This window comes from Coloeus monedula (assembly GCF_965178545.1).
Source record: "Coloeus monedula genome assembly, chromosome: 4".
Taxonomy (NCBI): domain Eukaryota; kingdom Metazoa; phylum Chordata; class Aves; order Passeriformes; family Corvidae; genus Coloeus; species Coloeus monedula.
This window is the reverse complement of record NC_138784.1, coordinates 43411323-43424849: the sequence shown is the minus strand read 5'-3', so window position 1 is coordinate 43424849 and position 13527 is coordinate 43411323. Positions and strand designations below refer to the sequence as shown.

At 39.7% G+C, this 13527-nt stretch overlaps 1 protein-coding gene across 2 annotated transcripts in view; it reads left to right on the top strand.

Annotated features, from left to right (window-relative positions):
- SRGAP1 (SLIT-ROBO Rho GTPase activating protein 1) overlaps nt 1-13527 on the top strand; it is a 144021-nt gene that overhangs the window by 83700 nt on the left and 46794 nt on the right. For both annotated transcript variants that reach the window (XM_082279813.1, XM_082279812.1), the window contains exons 4-6: nt 87-149; nt 10169-10351; nt 10740-10868. In XM_082279813.1, the coding sequence (XP_082135939.1) occupies nt 87-149; nt 10169-10351; nt 10740-10868 (375 nt within the window). The remainder of the gene's footprint in view (nt 1-86; nt 150-10168; nt 10352-10739; nt 10869-13527) is intronic.

Below are 13527 nucleotides of genomic sequence, written 5' to 3'. Positions count from 1 at the left end.
ATGAACAATGAGTATAAATATCGAGAAACAAATGTATGCTGCAGCTTTTACATGCCCTTTCCTAATGATTTTTTTTTTAATTACAGAGTAAAGAGATTTCATTTCAGCTTCACGAAGACTTAATGAAAGTACTTAACGAGCTTTACACAGTAAGTATAGTTACTTACTTAGCTTATCTTATACAAATTCCATATCAGACTACTTCTGTAAGCTTTAAGTGGACTTTCATCAACTAAGTTACCCCCAGTGGAGATACTTATTTTTGTCTTTTACACAAGCCTAAGCTATATTTTTGAAAAGAGTATTCACTTGTTTAAAATACATATGCTAGTGCTTTCAGGGTTACTCTTTGCTTTCAACAGTTTTTTCCCCCCGACTCTGCTAAGCCAGTTTATGATGAGTTTTGTTGTTTATTAAGGAGACATTTCTACTCAGAGCTTACCAGAGCAAAGCTTCTTTCTTTTCTGCCTTGTTTTTGTCCATGCTGCCATCTGCTTGGTTACCTGAGGACTACACTCAGTAAAAAATCATAGGTGTTTGCAGGACCAGTGCTGTGCTGTCTAAATGTTACTTATGTGCCCTCCCCCATCCCTGACTGGGATAAGTAAATAATGAAAAGAAAAACAGAGGGTTTTGTAGGCTTTCCAAACCATTTAGAGAGGTCAAGAAAAAAACACTGTGAACATTCTGGTAAGCTCCTACTAATGCATAGGAAAATCTGAGAGAACTTAGGTCTGAACCCATTTTCTTGTTTGAAACTCATTCACACAACTTGTTACTGCAAAATGATGTCTACCTGATGACTATTTCCCCAGCTATTTTCTGAGGTGGTATGTTGTGAGAAAGAAAAAAAGCAAGAATTACTCTTTTTTTAGAACACATCTGTAGAATTAAGAGGAACTGATGATATGCACCTCTTATAAAAGCCTGTTGATTCTTACTCATTGAGGAAGTTGTACATTTAAATTCTCTTTTTTTGTTTGGAAGAAGTGAAACATATATGCTCCAGTACCCTGCATAGCAATCTCTAGACTGCTGTGTTCCCCATTCTCAAGATTTGGAGGACCATAAAAAACCCTTACAATATTGATATCAAGAAACATTTGTGACCTTATGGAAGTTTAGGAAGCTATCAGTGACCACATCTCCACTGGCAGAACTCAAACATTACTTTTGTGCATCTCGATGATTTTTCTTTTGACCTAGGGAAAATTGTACAACCATCAGTGGACGGGTTGAAGAACATTTGAACTCAAGAACAACTTAGGTGGCAAAAAGGAGATCCAAAGAAAATTAGTCTTGTCTTACTGCCCTGAGTTCTTTTGAATTGTTATGGACACATATAACCAAAGCCGTCCTAAACCACCACTTATTTTTTTCCTTTGGGATTTTCTTTGGGGCTTTTTTTGTCTGAAACCACCACTGATTTTGTAGGGTGCAATACTGGAAAACCTTCTTGGCTGAGGCGTGTAGTCAGTGAAGTGTTCTGGGATCAGCTTCTGCAAAGTAGCGATAGCCGCAGACAATGCACACAGCTGCAGGGGATCAGTGACTGCAGGAGCCATGGCACAAGTGGGACTTCAGTGCTGAGTAAGCCCTGAAGATACAGTCTTGTTTCAATTAAACAGTTGCATAACTCCAGTGTCTGGCAAGGCTTGGGATTAGTGCCTATGCTCCCAGGGTTGGGAAACAGTGAAGCGTGTGCTGAAACACTTTCCTGAAGTACCAGTGAAAATCTGCAGGACTGGACTTTGGTATTTTCACTCTTTTTCTTCACATAAGTGCTATATCTTCACACTGATGGTTACAGATGTAATCAGGTATTAACTTCCGTATTATGGCCTCCAGTGCATGTTAATTTCTTTCTCAGAATTTAAGATTTATTTTGTAAATGGGAATTTTTTTCATGTTATAAAAATTCTGAATTTGTCCACAATTTGAGTCAGGCTACTGCTGTGAGATGGTCTCTTTGGATGGAATTTACTTCACCTGATTTGCAGACATCTGCATTGTAGATACAAATATCTTAGCATGCCATCTGGGTTCCAGGTAAAGTCCCTGGAAATCTAATATGGGGAGGTGAGACCCCTTTAATCAGATGCAAGAATCTGCTTGAGATTAAGTGATCTGTACTGTTAACTTCATTGTCCAGCTTTTCATTGATTGCAAAGGGCTTGGTCAGCTATACATGTCCACATTTAGCTAAATAAAGCCCACACATAATAAAGTGATAATATGGTGCAGAGTAGCATCTGTTTCACTGCTTGCATGTTTAGAATGGTCATCACCATGTCTGTGTATTATATCTGCTCATGTACATAAAGATAGAACAGTATCTGGACAGTTGGGAACCTCATGCACAGGTTTTTAATTCTGTGTGACATTTACTGTGTGCAGAATAAGATCATAGTGCCCTTATCAAAACAAGTATCAACAATTTTAATCTCCAGCAGCTACATTTCTCAGTCACTTACAAAAATGAGACGTCATCTTCTTGTTTGCCCCATGATTTATAGAGGGGAAAAAATAAAAGAAAAAGAATTCAGTCTTAGTACTGTGAGATAAATCTTTGTGTCCAAAAAAAAGCAAATTAATTTCAAATCTGTGAGCAATATACTAATATTGAAGTCTGTCTCTACTACTTAGTTCTGTTTTTTTGAAAGGAAAGATGCCTTCATGAAGTGTAACTTAAAATGTGAAATCATACTGGAATTTAAATACCTGTAAAGCCTTTGGGTGAGGGGCAAGTATCAGAGCTTTTAATATGTATGAAGAAGGTTTAATAATCTGGTTATTTCTTATCATCATTCCTTATCTTACAAGAAAGGTCTGTAAATTAAAGCCTTTGGCTTGTGCCATCCTCATTAAAACTATTCATCGTGTACAGGATTGTTGAAAAAATAAGAATAGAAGCAGGTGAACCACAACTTCAGATGTTCTTAGAACTGTGAACAAAGCAGGCTTATTTTGCTGGAATAATCAGAATTTTTTGTAAGGGAAGCCATAGTTTTTAATTTTCCATCTCTTTTATGTAAAGATTTTTAAATGTTACATTACATATGTTTTCTACATGTTTTATGACTAATAAAAATGCATTTTAAAACTCTATATTTTCAATTCTATGCACAGATTTTAAAATTATGACTGAAAACATCATGCTAAAAACGATTGAATAGCTAAGCTTCATTCTGTATCTTTGCAAGCTCAGTAAATTGTGACTGGCAAGTACTTACAACTATGCCTGGTTTCTCTGTGGCTGTGCCAGCCAGTTGGTATTTTCAGGTCTGCACCATCCCAGCAGCTGCACTCCTCTCCTTACTACACTTTCAACCAGTGCAGGCTAGTAATCAGTCCTGTGCTTTACGTAAGAATATAACCTATAGAAACTACAATGAGGTGTATCTTTTGAGTGGGGGGGGGGGATGGGGAAAGGGGAGCTCAGTTAGTTGTGTAGGGTCACAGGAGTTTTTCCTGGCATTTACAGGAAGAAAAGTTGGTCACACGGAAATCTGTATGATGTTTGGGTTGTTGTTTTTGGTGAACTGCCTGATTTAGAAATCTTCTTACGTGTTGATTTAAAGAGACGACTGATTATTGACTTTGCAATAGATCATCTTTGCAACAGAGAAAACTCCTCAGTCAAACTCTTCTTCCACTCTCTGGGAAGCTAAAATACCTTGCCTTGTCAGATCAAGTACTGTATATATTGTATATAACAATAGTACCTGTGTGATGGGGAATGATAGGGAACAGAAGGTAGGCAGACTCTTTTCTTGTATTGGAGAGAGGTCTGCACTGAACTTATTTAGGGGTCATGACATACTCATAAATGTCCTCTAAAGAAGTCAGGGAGGTCACAAGTGTGTTAAAAATACAGAGCTGTTCCCATAATAAGACTGAGGGCAAATGGTGGAGAAAAGTGATGCACATCATAGAAGTATATCTTCATGACTCCCACGTGGCTTTTCAAATTAATCCTACTGGCATCACACATTTCACAAGCAATGCAAATGTAAAGCTCTCAGAAAAATGAAAAACTAGGGGCAGTCCAAAGCAACTTGGATGTTAAAAAAGAAGGGTTTCTGTGCCACTTGCATCTTCCATTGATTTATCTTACTCTTTAAAAATCTTGGCTGTTTAATTTCTCAAGGTGGTTGCTGCCAGATTTTCTTTTTTTCTTTGCTGAAATAACACAGAATCTGAATTCTCTTTTAAAAGTTCAGCTTACTGTAGCATGTCAGAGATCTGAGAAGGTGAAATTAGTAATCCTGTATTGATAAGAATATCAAAAAGTGACAATTCCTAAAACCACATCAGAGTTCGGCTTGAAAGTGAGTGAACAGGATGCTGACAACAGCTCATACTGAGCCTGCTTTACTGCTAGAGGCCACTGGTGTGGTAAAACTGGCATAAGATTTTACTTATTTCTTGTGCAGAGCACTAACTAACACAATTTAATAAAACCCTTATGACTCCACCTTCTGATAAGAACTCACAGCTTAGCAGCAACAATTCTATAACAATTCAAACATGATAATTACACCAGGGATGAGCTACTGTTCTAGGAAATTCCTATTTCCTGAGAAACACTATGAAAAAGTTCTTAATTATGCACTTTTATTATAAAAATAAAGTACATGTTAACACAGTAATTCCAATATATTTTAACTCTGTAGCTTTCAGTCTTCCCTTGGCTTGAGAAATTTTCTAGAAAAGAAGTATGCATGTAGTAAAGGAAAGCCAGTCCCTTGCTATGGGAATATTCTTTTCTTATAGCCCACAGAAGTACAGCAGTAATTACTGTCTTGTTGATGGATTTTCCTAGATAACAACTGTGGGTTTAAATAAAATAGTTATCTAAGGATGTACTCAAATGTGCCCTTCCCTGTGATAAATACTATCTTCTGCCTTAAGCCTATTTGCTGAGCTCTTACGAATGATGGTGAAACTTTGGCACAAAAATAGAGATGTTTATACTACTAAGTGAACAGTCTGTCACCTACAAATGTGAGAGTACATGGTTACGGTAGCATAATCTTTTTCATCTGCTTGTAGTCTGACACAGTCACCTGACAGAAATCTGTATTTTACATCACTGGATCAGCAGAATAAACCTGCTAAATTAATAGGAGATAAACTCGATATTTAATTTTAGGAAGGTACTAATATGCATTTAACAGTGCTGGTTTGGTACAGTGGAGAAATGCAGTAAATGTCATGATGGCAGTTCAGCATGCTCTCTTTTTTCAATGCATACTTGATGGCTGATCAATAAGCACTTTGGAGACTAATTAAAGTCAGTTCAGTGATGGATACTCTCACAGGATGGTCTGTCAGTTCAACAGTTTGGTGGACATTTGAGAAGCATTATTGCTTGTTTCATGAAATTATTCATAGTTTGAATAACAGATCTATGAATCTGTTGCATGTTCACAGATCAGAGGCCTACGATGCTCAGAACTTTTCATACAGTAAGTCTATTTGTAGGATTTAGGAAAGCCTGTTACTATGTTTGACAACATCTAAGAGTCTTTAAAACTCCAAGGCAAAAAGATGGCATAGTGCTAAGGGAAAGAATAATATATGCAGTTTAGCATGCTAATTCTAAGCTAATTTGTTGAGGAAGTATGCACTGAAATACTTGGAAGCCTGGTCCCTAGCTTGTTCCCATTTATTTTTCCATACGTGTCTCTCTAACACTTTTCAAATTAAGTTCAGCTGCTGCAATATCAGCTCTTAAAAAAGCATTGACACATCATGAAAAAGGCTGAAAAATCATGAAAAAGTTTTCCTCAGAGGCTTGCAAAATAATGATTTCACTAGTGCATGAGTTAAGCAGTGCTGTCAACGTAACAAACTGGACAGGAGTCACATGCATAGGCTGGTCAGTGCTCTGTACAGAGCTTGTGTTGATTCCTAAGCCAGTGAGGCTTGGGTAGAACTGACTGACTGACTGATGTCCAGTCCCGTGAATACAGAGAGAGGGCTTCTTTTTAAAATTTATTATTATTATTTAGGAATAATAATATTTATTTAAAAGTTATTTAGGAAACCATTTGTGCCAAGAACTTGTGCAGAGTTTGTTTTGAGAACATGGGTTTCAAGTAGACATCTTAGTTCCCCACAAAGACTATGAGTTCCGTGTAGTTCTCCCACAAAACTTGCCTTTAAATCAGTGTAGAGTGAGACAGTCTGGATTTGGTAGCATGTGCTATAAGCAAGCAGTGAGAGGAAGAAATACTCCTCAGTGATGTGAAGCTAGTGGAGTCGTGGAGACATTGGTGAGAACAGGTAGCGATACACTTCTACTCCTTCAAGAAGTGCTGCTTCCAACAAGGAGGCAAGCTGAAGGGTCAGCCTCTGCAGAAGGACATTTATGCCTAGTCTGCTAGGCATTCAGAAAAATAGTTTAAAAAACTTCAGTGCTTACTGCTTTTGGCAAGCAGAATGAATCCTTGTTTCACCTCTTAGGCGCTTTGAGATGCAGTTAGAAAACTCTCAGATATTATTTGTCGCAGAATCACAGAATATGCTGAGTTGGAATGGACCCACAAGGATCATTGAGTCCAGCTCCTGGCCCTGCACAGCACCATTCCCAAGAGTGACATCGTGTGCCTGAGAGTGTTGTCCAAATGCTTCTTGAACTTAGGCTTGATGCTGTGACCACTTCCCTTGGGAGTCTGTTCCAGTACCCAACCACCCTCAGGGTGAAGAACCTTTTCCTGATATCCAGCTTAAACTTCCCCTGACAACTTTAGGCCATTCCCTCAGGACCTGTCACTGGTCGCCACAGAGAAGAGATCAGTGTCTGCCCCTCCTCTGTCCTCACAAAGCAGTTGCAGACTGCAATGAAGTCTCCCCTCAGTCTCTTCTTCTCCAGGGGGAACAGACCAAGTGACCTCGGCTGCTCCTCATATGGCTTCCCCTCAAGTCCCTTCACCATCTTTGTTGCCCTCCTTTGGGCACTCTCCAATAGCTTTATATCCTTTTTGTATTGTGGCTCCCCAAACTGCACACAGTACTCAAGGTGAGCCCATCCTCTCTCTCTTTCCTGGCTGGCAATGCTGTGCCTGATGCACCCCAGGACACAGGTGACCCTCCTGACTCATATTCAACTTTCCCTTGACCAGGGGCCCCTGGTGCCTTTCCATGGCACTGCTCTCCAGCTTCTCATTCCCCAGTCTGTCCATACATCCAGGGTTGCCCCATCCCAGGTGCAGAGTCCAGCAGCTTTCCTTTGTTGGACTTAATGAGGTTGGTGATTGCCCAGTTTGCTTAGTTTGTCAAGCTCTCTCTGCAGGGCCTCCTTGCCTTGGTGGGAGTCAGCAGCTCCTCCCAGTTTTGTATCACTTGTCAACTTCCTTAGCATCCCTTCCAGTCCTGAGTCCAAGTCATTAATGAAGACGTTGAAGAGCACAGGACCAAGGATGGAGCCCTGTGGAACCCCTCTAATGAAGGTCACCAGTCTGATGTTACCCCATTCACTGTAACTGTGCCCATTGCTCATCCATCACGTGGTGTTTTTCCAGCTGTGTGCTGGACATTTTGTCCAGGATACTCTGAGAGACAGTATTGCAAGATCTACTGAAATCCAAGAAGATTACATCAACTGGTTTCCCTTGGTCAACAGGACTTCCCTCTCATGAAGCCATGCTGCCTGTGACCAGTGACTGCATTGTCTTTCACTTGTTATTCAGTACCTCCCAGAATAATCTTCATAGCTTTACCAGGCACTGAAATGAGATGGACAGGTCTGTAGTTTCCAGGGTCCTCCGTCTTGCCCTTTTTGAAAACTGGGGCAACGTTCAGCAGCTTCCAGTCATCCTGAACTTCACTGATACCCAAAACTGCTCAAAAATTGAGAGGTTTTGTGATGATATCAGCCAGCTCTTGGAGAATTCTTGGATTAATTCCATCAGGGTCCGTAGTTCCCTCTGCAAGCAGAGTACAAAAGAAAATAACTTTTCTAGGTGGTAAGACACATGAGTTAGCCATGTCCCACCAACTAAAAAGTTTCTAGAGATGACACAGAAAAAAAGATAAAAAACAAAAGGAAACACCCCTAGCCTTATGTAAACACTTAAAAGAATTGGACAGAAAGGCCAAAAGAAAAGGGCACAACCTTGCTTTTAATTTCCTTTCTCCATTATTTTTAATAAGAGCCATATCACTTTCTGTGCTTCTCTGTTTTATTATATAAACCATTTCTTTAAAAAGTCCATTTCTTCTCTTTGCAGTAATTCTGTTGCTTCCATGTGGCTCTATGAGTTGTGGCTGTATGAGTTAAGCTCCCTGGGTACTGGTTATCGACAGCTTTAGGAGTGCCTTTGGAACAGTGCAGGATATAGGAGACTGAACACGCTATTTGGTTAAACTGGGAACCTTGCAGCCTCAGCTCTGTGGGCTTGCCTTCTCTTTCTAACCCACCTTCCTTCATCTCTGGGGATTTTTTCTGCCTCATCTGTGCAGATGTGAGCTGGTGGGGCAGCAGCTGTTCCCAGCGGGTGTAGGCACTGTTTGGGCAGGGAGCTCTGCACTCAGCTCAGGCCTTGGAGCACAGTGTGCTATAAAGGAGCAGCAGCAATAACACTAAGTCTTGCTCCAGGCAGTGTGTTTTTTTTCACCACAGAGCTGTAAACATACATTTCTTCAAATAAAAACAGGGCCACTTTTTACTGCTTGTCTCCAACTGTTTTACCTTACTACAGGAAGTTGGTGAAGAGTTGCCTGTTTCATTTTTAATATTGGTGGCATCCATCTTAAGTAGTGGTATACACAGTTATGGTGTAAAACATACATGGCTATGCAAAATTACAGCTCTCTGAAAGTGTCTGTCTTTCTGTTGCACAGGGGTTGAAATACACATCAATTCAGCCACCCGCTGTCATGGCATGCAGTTGGTTTATGTTGATCCATGCTAAGACATGCTGCAGTGAATTTGCAGTATCTAGCTGTAGTCTCCCCTGTTTTGCCACTCTATGGATACTCCTAAGGCTAGCCTAACTACTCAGTAACAAAAAGTACACTCTCCCAAGGGAATGTTTCAAGGCAGCTTCTCAAAACAGTCTGTCTCCTCCATGGGTCACACAAGCAGCTGGTTTGATTCCTCCCTGCCTGTGTCCTTTGGAGATGTGAATGGTTTGCATGGCCTCCACCCAAATACAATATCTGTGGGTGAGAGCTCTGGCACCCTTGAGAAGAAGAGTGGAGGCCTCTGGCTGCCTGAGGATGCCTTCCTGCTTTGTTCAGTGCTCTAAACTTAAGACATCAACACAAAGAAACAAACAACAACAACAAGACTGGAGAAGGCAGAATGGCGCTTCCTTTGCTGGAAGTGGGCAGAGACAGCTCTCCCCAGCAGAGGTAGGGGTGGGGGGGGGGGGGGGTTGTGACTGGTTGCTGTCCACTACACTGCATTCAGGCAGAGGTTTTTCTTGCTTGAAGAAGGGACGACTGGGCTAAACCAGTCCCTTTCGCTCTTTGTGGTCTGTGCAAGCATGTATTTGCATACTGGCAACAAAAGCTCTCTCATCTGCAGGCTCAGCACGTGTGTAAAGGAAAGATAACTTTGGGTCTGTGGGGAAAACATTTTCACAATTTATCTATCAGGCAGCTCCTTCTTCAGCTCTCATCTGATTTTACATCAGGGCCAGTCTTCTGCCTGCACAGTTGGCAGATACTTCTTTCCAGGCCATGGGCAGCCATCCAGCTACCTCCAAGGCCAAAGATTCCCCTTGCCTCTCCTTCCTTCCCCTTTCCTCAGTGCTGAAGGGATCCTTCTGCTTTCTAACACTTAATGTCCACAGCCAAGCTGTTACTTAGCCCAGAAGATAATTGTATATCAGATAGATTTGGTACTGATACGGATTTAGTTTTGTTGTTCATTATTTTAGATTTTCACTTGAAGACAAGAATCCTGAAATTTAATAAGAATGATTTTTGCTCTTTCCCATCAGAGAAATGAAGGAAAAAATCCCTATTTGAAATACTGTTAAATAAATCAGAATAGAAAAATGCAACCAAAAGTCCTCAATCTCCATTGGCAAAGAAACTTACCCAAGATCCATGTTTATAAGACAATATTTTGCTCAAAGACCATCTGGTTTTTCTGTAGATACCTTTATATTTTCATTTTCTCCAACTCTCCTTTGACTCTTGTCTTTTCCAGGTCATGAAAACATACCACATGTATCATGCAGAGAGCATCAGTGCAGAAAGCAAACTGAAGGAGGCAGAGAAGCAGGAAGAAAAACAGATTGGGAGGTCAGGAGACCCTGTTTTTCATATTCGACTAGAAGAAAGGCACCAGAGACGGAGCTCTGTGAAAAAGATTGAAAAAATGAAGGAAAAAGTAAATATTCCTTTTATTTAGCTTCATTTCAAATAAATTCAGTGCATTTCTGACATTCTTTGGCATGATATTAGACAGAGAAATCCAGCTGGAAAATAAAATTAAGCAAGGTACACATAATAAACTAGCAGTGGTTTATAGATAACTTGACCTAATTGCATTTCAGAGAGGGGAATACTTTATTCCCAGTGTAATTCCTACTGTATAGTTTGTCACATTTGAAACAAAATACTAAGTTTTCACTTGTATTATATTTGTTGTGTGTATAACAGGCTGGAAATTGAGATTCTTTCTTGTTACTAGGAATGTGTGCTTGAATTGTTACCATTTTTGCTGCATACCAAAAATGAAGTAATTAAAACACATTAATATGCAATGTCTTTCCTAGCGTCAAGCAAAATATTCTGAAAACAAGCTGAAGTCTATTAAGGCCCGTAATGAGTACCTGCTCACCCTTGAAGCCACTAATGCTTCTGTTTTCAAGTATTATATTCACGACCTTTCGGATTTAATCGATGTAAGTATTGGCGCATTTGTTTTTATGTTTATTCTGTTCAAGAATAATACTTTTTCTCAGTTTTAAAGGGAATACATTAGCCATATGGATTGCCTGCTTACTATTTATAATAATGTATGATATCATCAGAAGTTTTTCCCTTTAACTTTGTGTTTCACAAAATAAAGTTCCAATAAGATGGTGAACCCATTCCTTAAAGTTAGAACATTGTGTTTGCTCCTCATGTGTCAATAGAAAATATGACATTTCCATTATGTACAATTTCTGGGATATAAATATTTTTTACAAGATAAACTTCTTAAGTGGTCATCTAGTGGTATTTAATTCTCAAGAAGGAATTTCTTCCATATTTTCAAAATTCTTTGGTTTCATTCCTTTAGTCATTGAATCATATATACGGTGGCTTCTTATTCTTACTTCATGTAGTTTGAAGAACAGACACAGTCAATCCTGTACTCTATACTGTTGACACACGTGTTACTTATTTTCAGTAAGTTGTTTGTATGAGAACATCCTAGAAGAACAAGGTTATACACTAATGTTGACTTGTGCCAGCATTTATTCTCCATAACCTGTATGACTGACATTTTTACACGATGCGGAGGGAGCATCCTGCAGTCTAACGCATCCCACCCTCTTTGTAAGCTGACTTTATATGTGATAGAGAAAATACAGAGACAGCAAACACAAGCCCCAGAACATTCATTCATTAGCAGTGTAGGGTTAAATAGCTTAGTGGGTATGCCTCTGTGGCCCGTTTGAAATCCTAGGTATTCAAATATGCTTGCTACTCCTACAGTAACATACATTACTTACAGTAGTAAACAACATTCATATACAGTGCTGGTTTCTAATATGGAATAAATTAATACAGAATTTGACAAGTGCCTTCTCATTTCCACTGACTGGAGAAGCAAAGCTTCACAGAGAAAGGGAAAAATGCCTTCTTGAGATTAATGGACTAAAACAGCTGCATGTACGTGTTTTATTATATGTCATCTGAATACTGATAGACAGTTTCTTTGTCATTTCTAGTTTTTCTGTAATTTGTAAAATCTTGCCTGATTTTGTTGTAACTTTTCCTTTTCAAATGGTTTTGCTTCATTCCTTTCATGCTTTCCTATAAAAGATGGCAATGAATATTTTTTGTGTTTTCAGTATTTTTTTCTGTCTCTATCTCAACACCTCTTTTATTCCTTTCCTGGTTGCTATTGCATGTTTTCTTCTGATTTCTTCTGGTTTATTCTGCCTGTGGCCTGTCCCTGTCTAATCTGCATCCATCCACTTGTGCAGCTTGCTCCACCCATCTAGGCTGCCCAGGCAATGAAAGCATTTACCAGGATCTATAGGTGGATGATTAGGGCAGAAAACTAAGGACAAGCAGTGTACCTGCTGGGGTGCCCCCCAAGTGAGAGGTTGACCCTACCTAACAGATGATTTTCCTGCTACTGCTTAAAGGATAACAAATTTTTCATCTCTAGTTAGGGCATGTCTCATATGTGTGAACTTAATGAGTTCTTCTCAGATGCTGGAAGGAAAGAAAGGTCTCTTCATTTTTGTTCCCAGCCCCCTCACCCCTTCGGAAGCTGGAAAGATGCTCATTTTGTCACCTCTCCTGCCTTCCCTTTCAGAATTCACATTTTTCAGAGAATGTGTCCAGTATGTGTTTCTACTTGGTCAAAACTTTACCAGGTTGGAAACTGCATTTGATTCTTATCCACTTCAGTGATGCCCACAGAGGTTTCTGTAGCAGTGAAAACTGAGGGGAGGAACCACAAGCCTGGAGCTTTACAAAGAGTTGTGATGGGAGGAGATGTGAAGCTTTCTGTCCATACACACACGGAGACAACACTCATTGGAGTTAGTGTATGTAAAGGTATTTACACAACCATGAAGACTAGAGCCTCCTAACTGCTAGTCTTTAACAAAAATATACATTCTACAATATTTAATAATGGCAAAAAATTGTATCTGCTCTGTCTTTTTGAAAGCCATGGACCAATGTACACAATAACATTCTTTTGGCGAAATGGCTTGAGAAATTACTCTTCCCTAAGGAATTTAAACGGAAAGTCTAGCTGCCCTTTGCATCACTGTTTTGTAAGAGTAGACTGTAAACATGTCCAACCAGAATTTGCTTCAAATGTAATCCAATTGTGAGCTCGTTTAAATGAAGTGTCTTTCAGACATTTGTATTTAATCAGAATATGCTGTGAAAGCATTGGTATTTAGACAGAGTGTTTGCCACTTGACAAAGGAAACTCTTTTTGTAAATGCAAGAGTCTTGGCAAGGTTTTAGAGTTATATCATTGGAATGTGAGACATGCTTCCCAGTGGCCATATGTTGCAACAGTCCAGACTACCTCATTTTGTAAATCTGTTAATGTCGTGGGACAATTTGGAGTTTTCAGAGCTGGTGGCGATTTCATTGTTTGCCCTTTCTATTTTGTCCCCGTTTTCCTGCCTGACTTCCTGTGCTTCCCTGAACTCTCTCTCATTGCCTGTACAGAAGGAGATTACCTCTCCTCTGTGTCCAGCTTCCAGTTAACATGGAAGGAATTTAGATCTCCCCAAGCTGTTGGTGTTGCCCATAAATGAAATGGAATGTTTTCTTATGTTAGTGAAAAATAAGTCTGATAAAAATGGGATAAATACATGA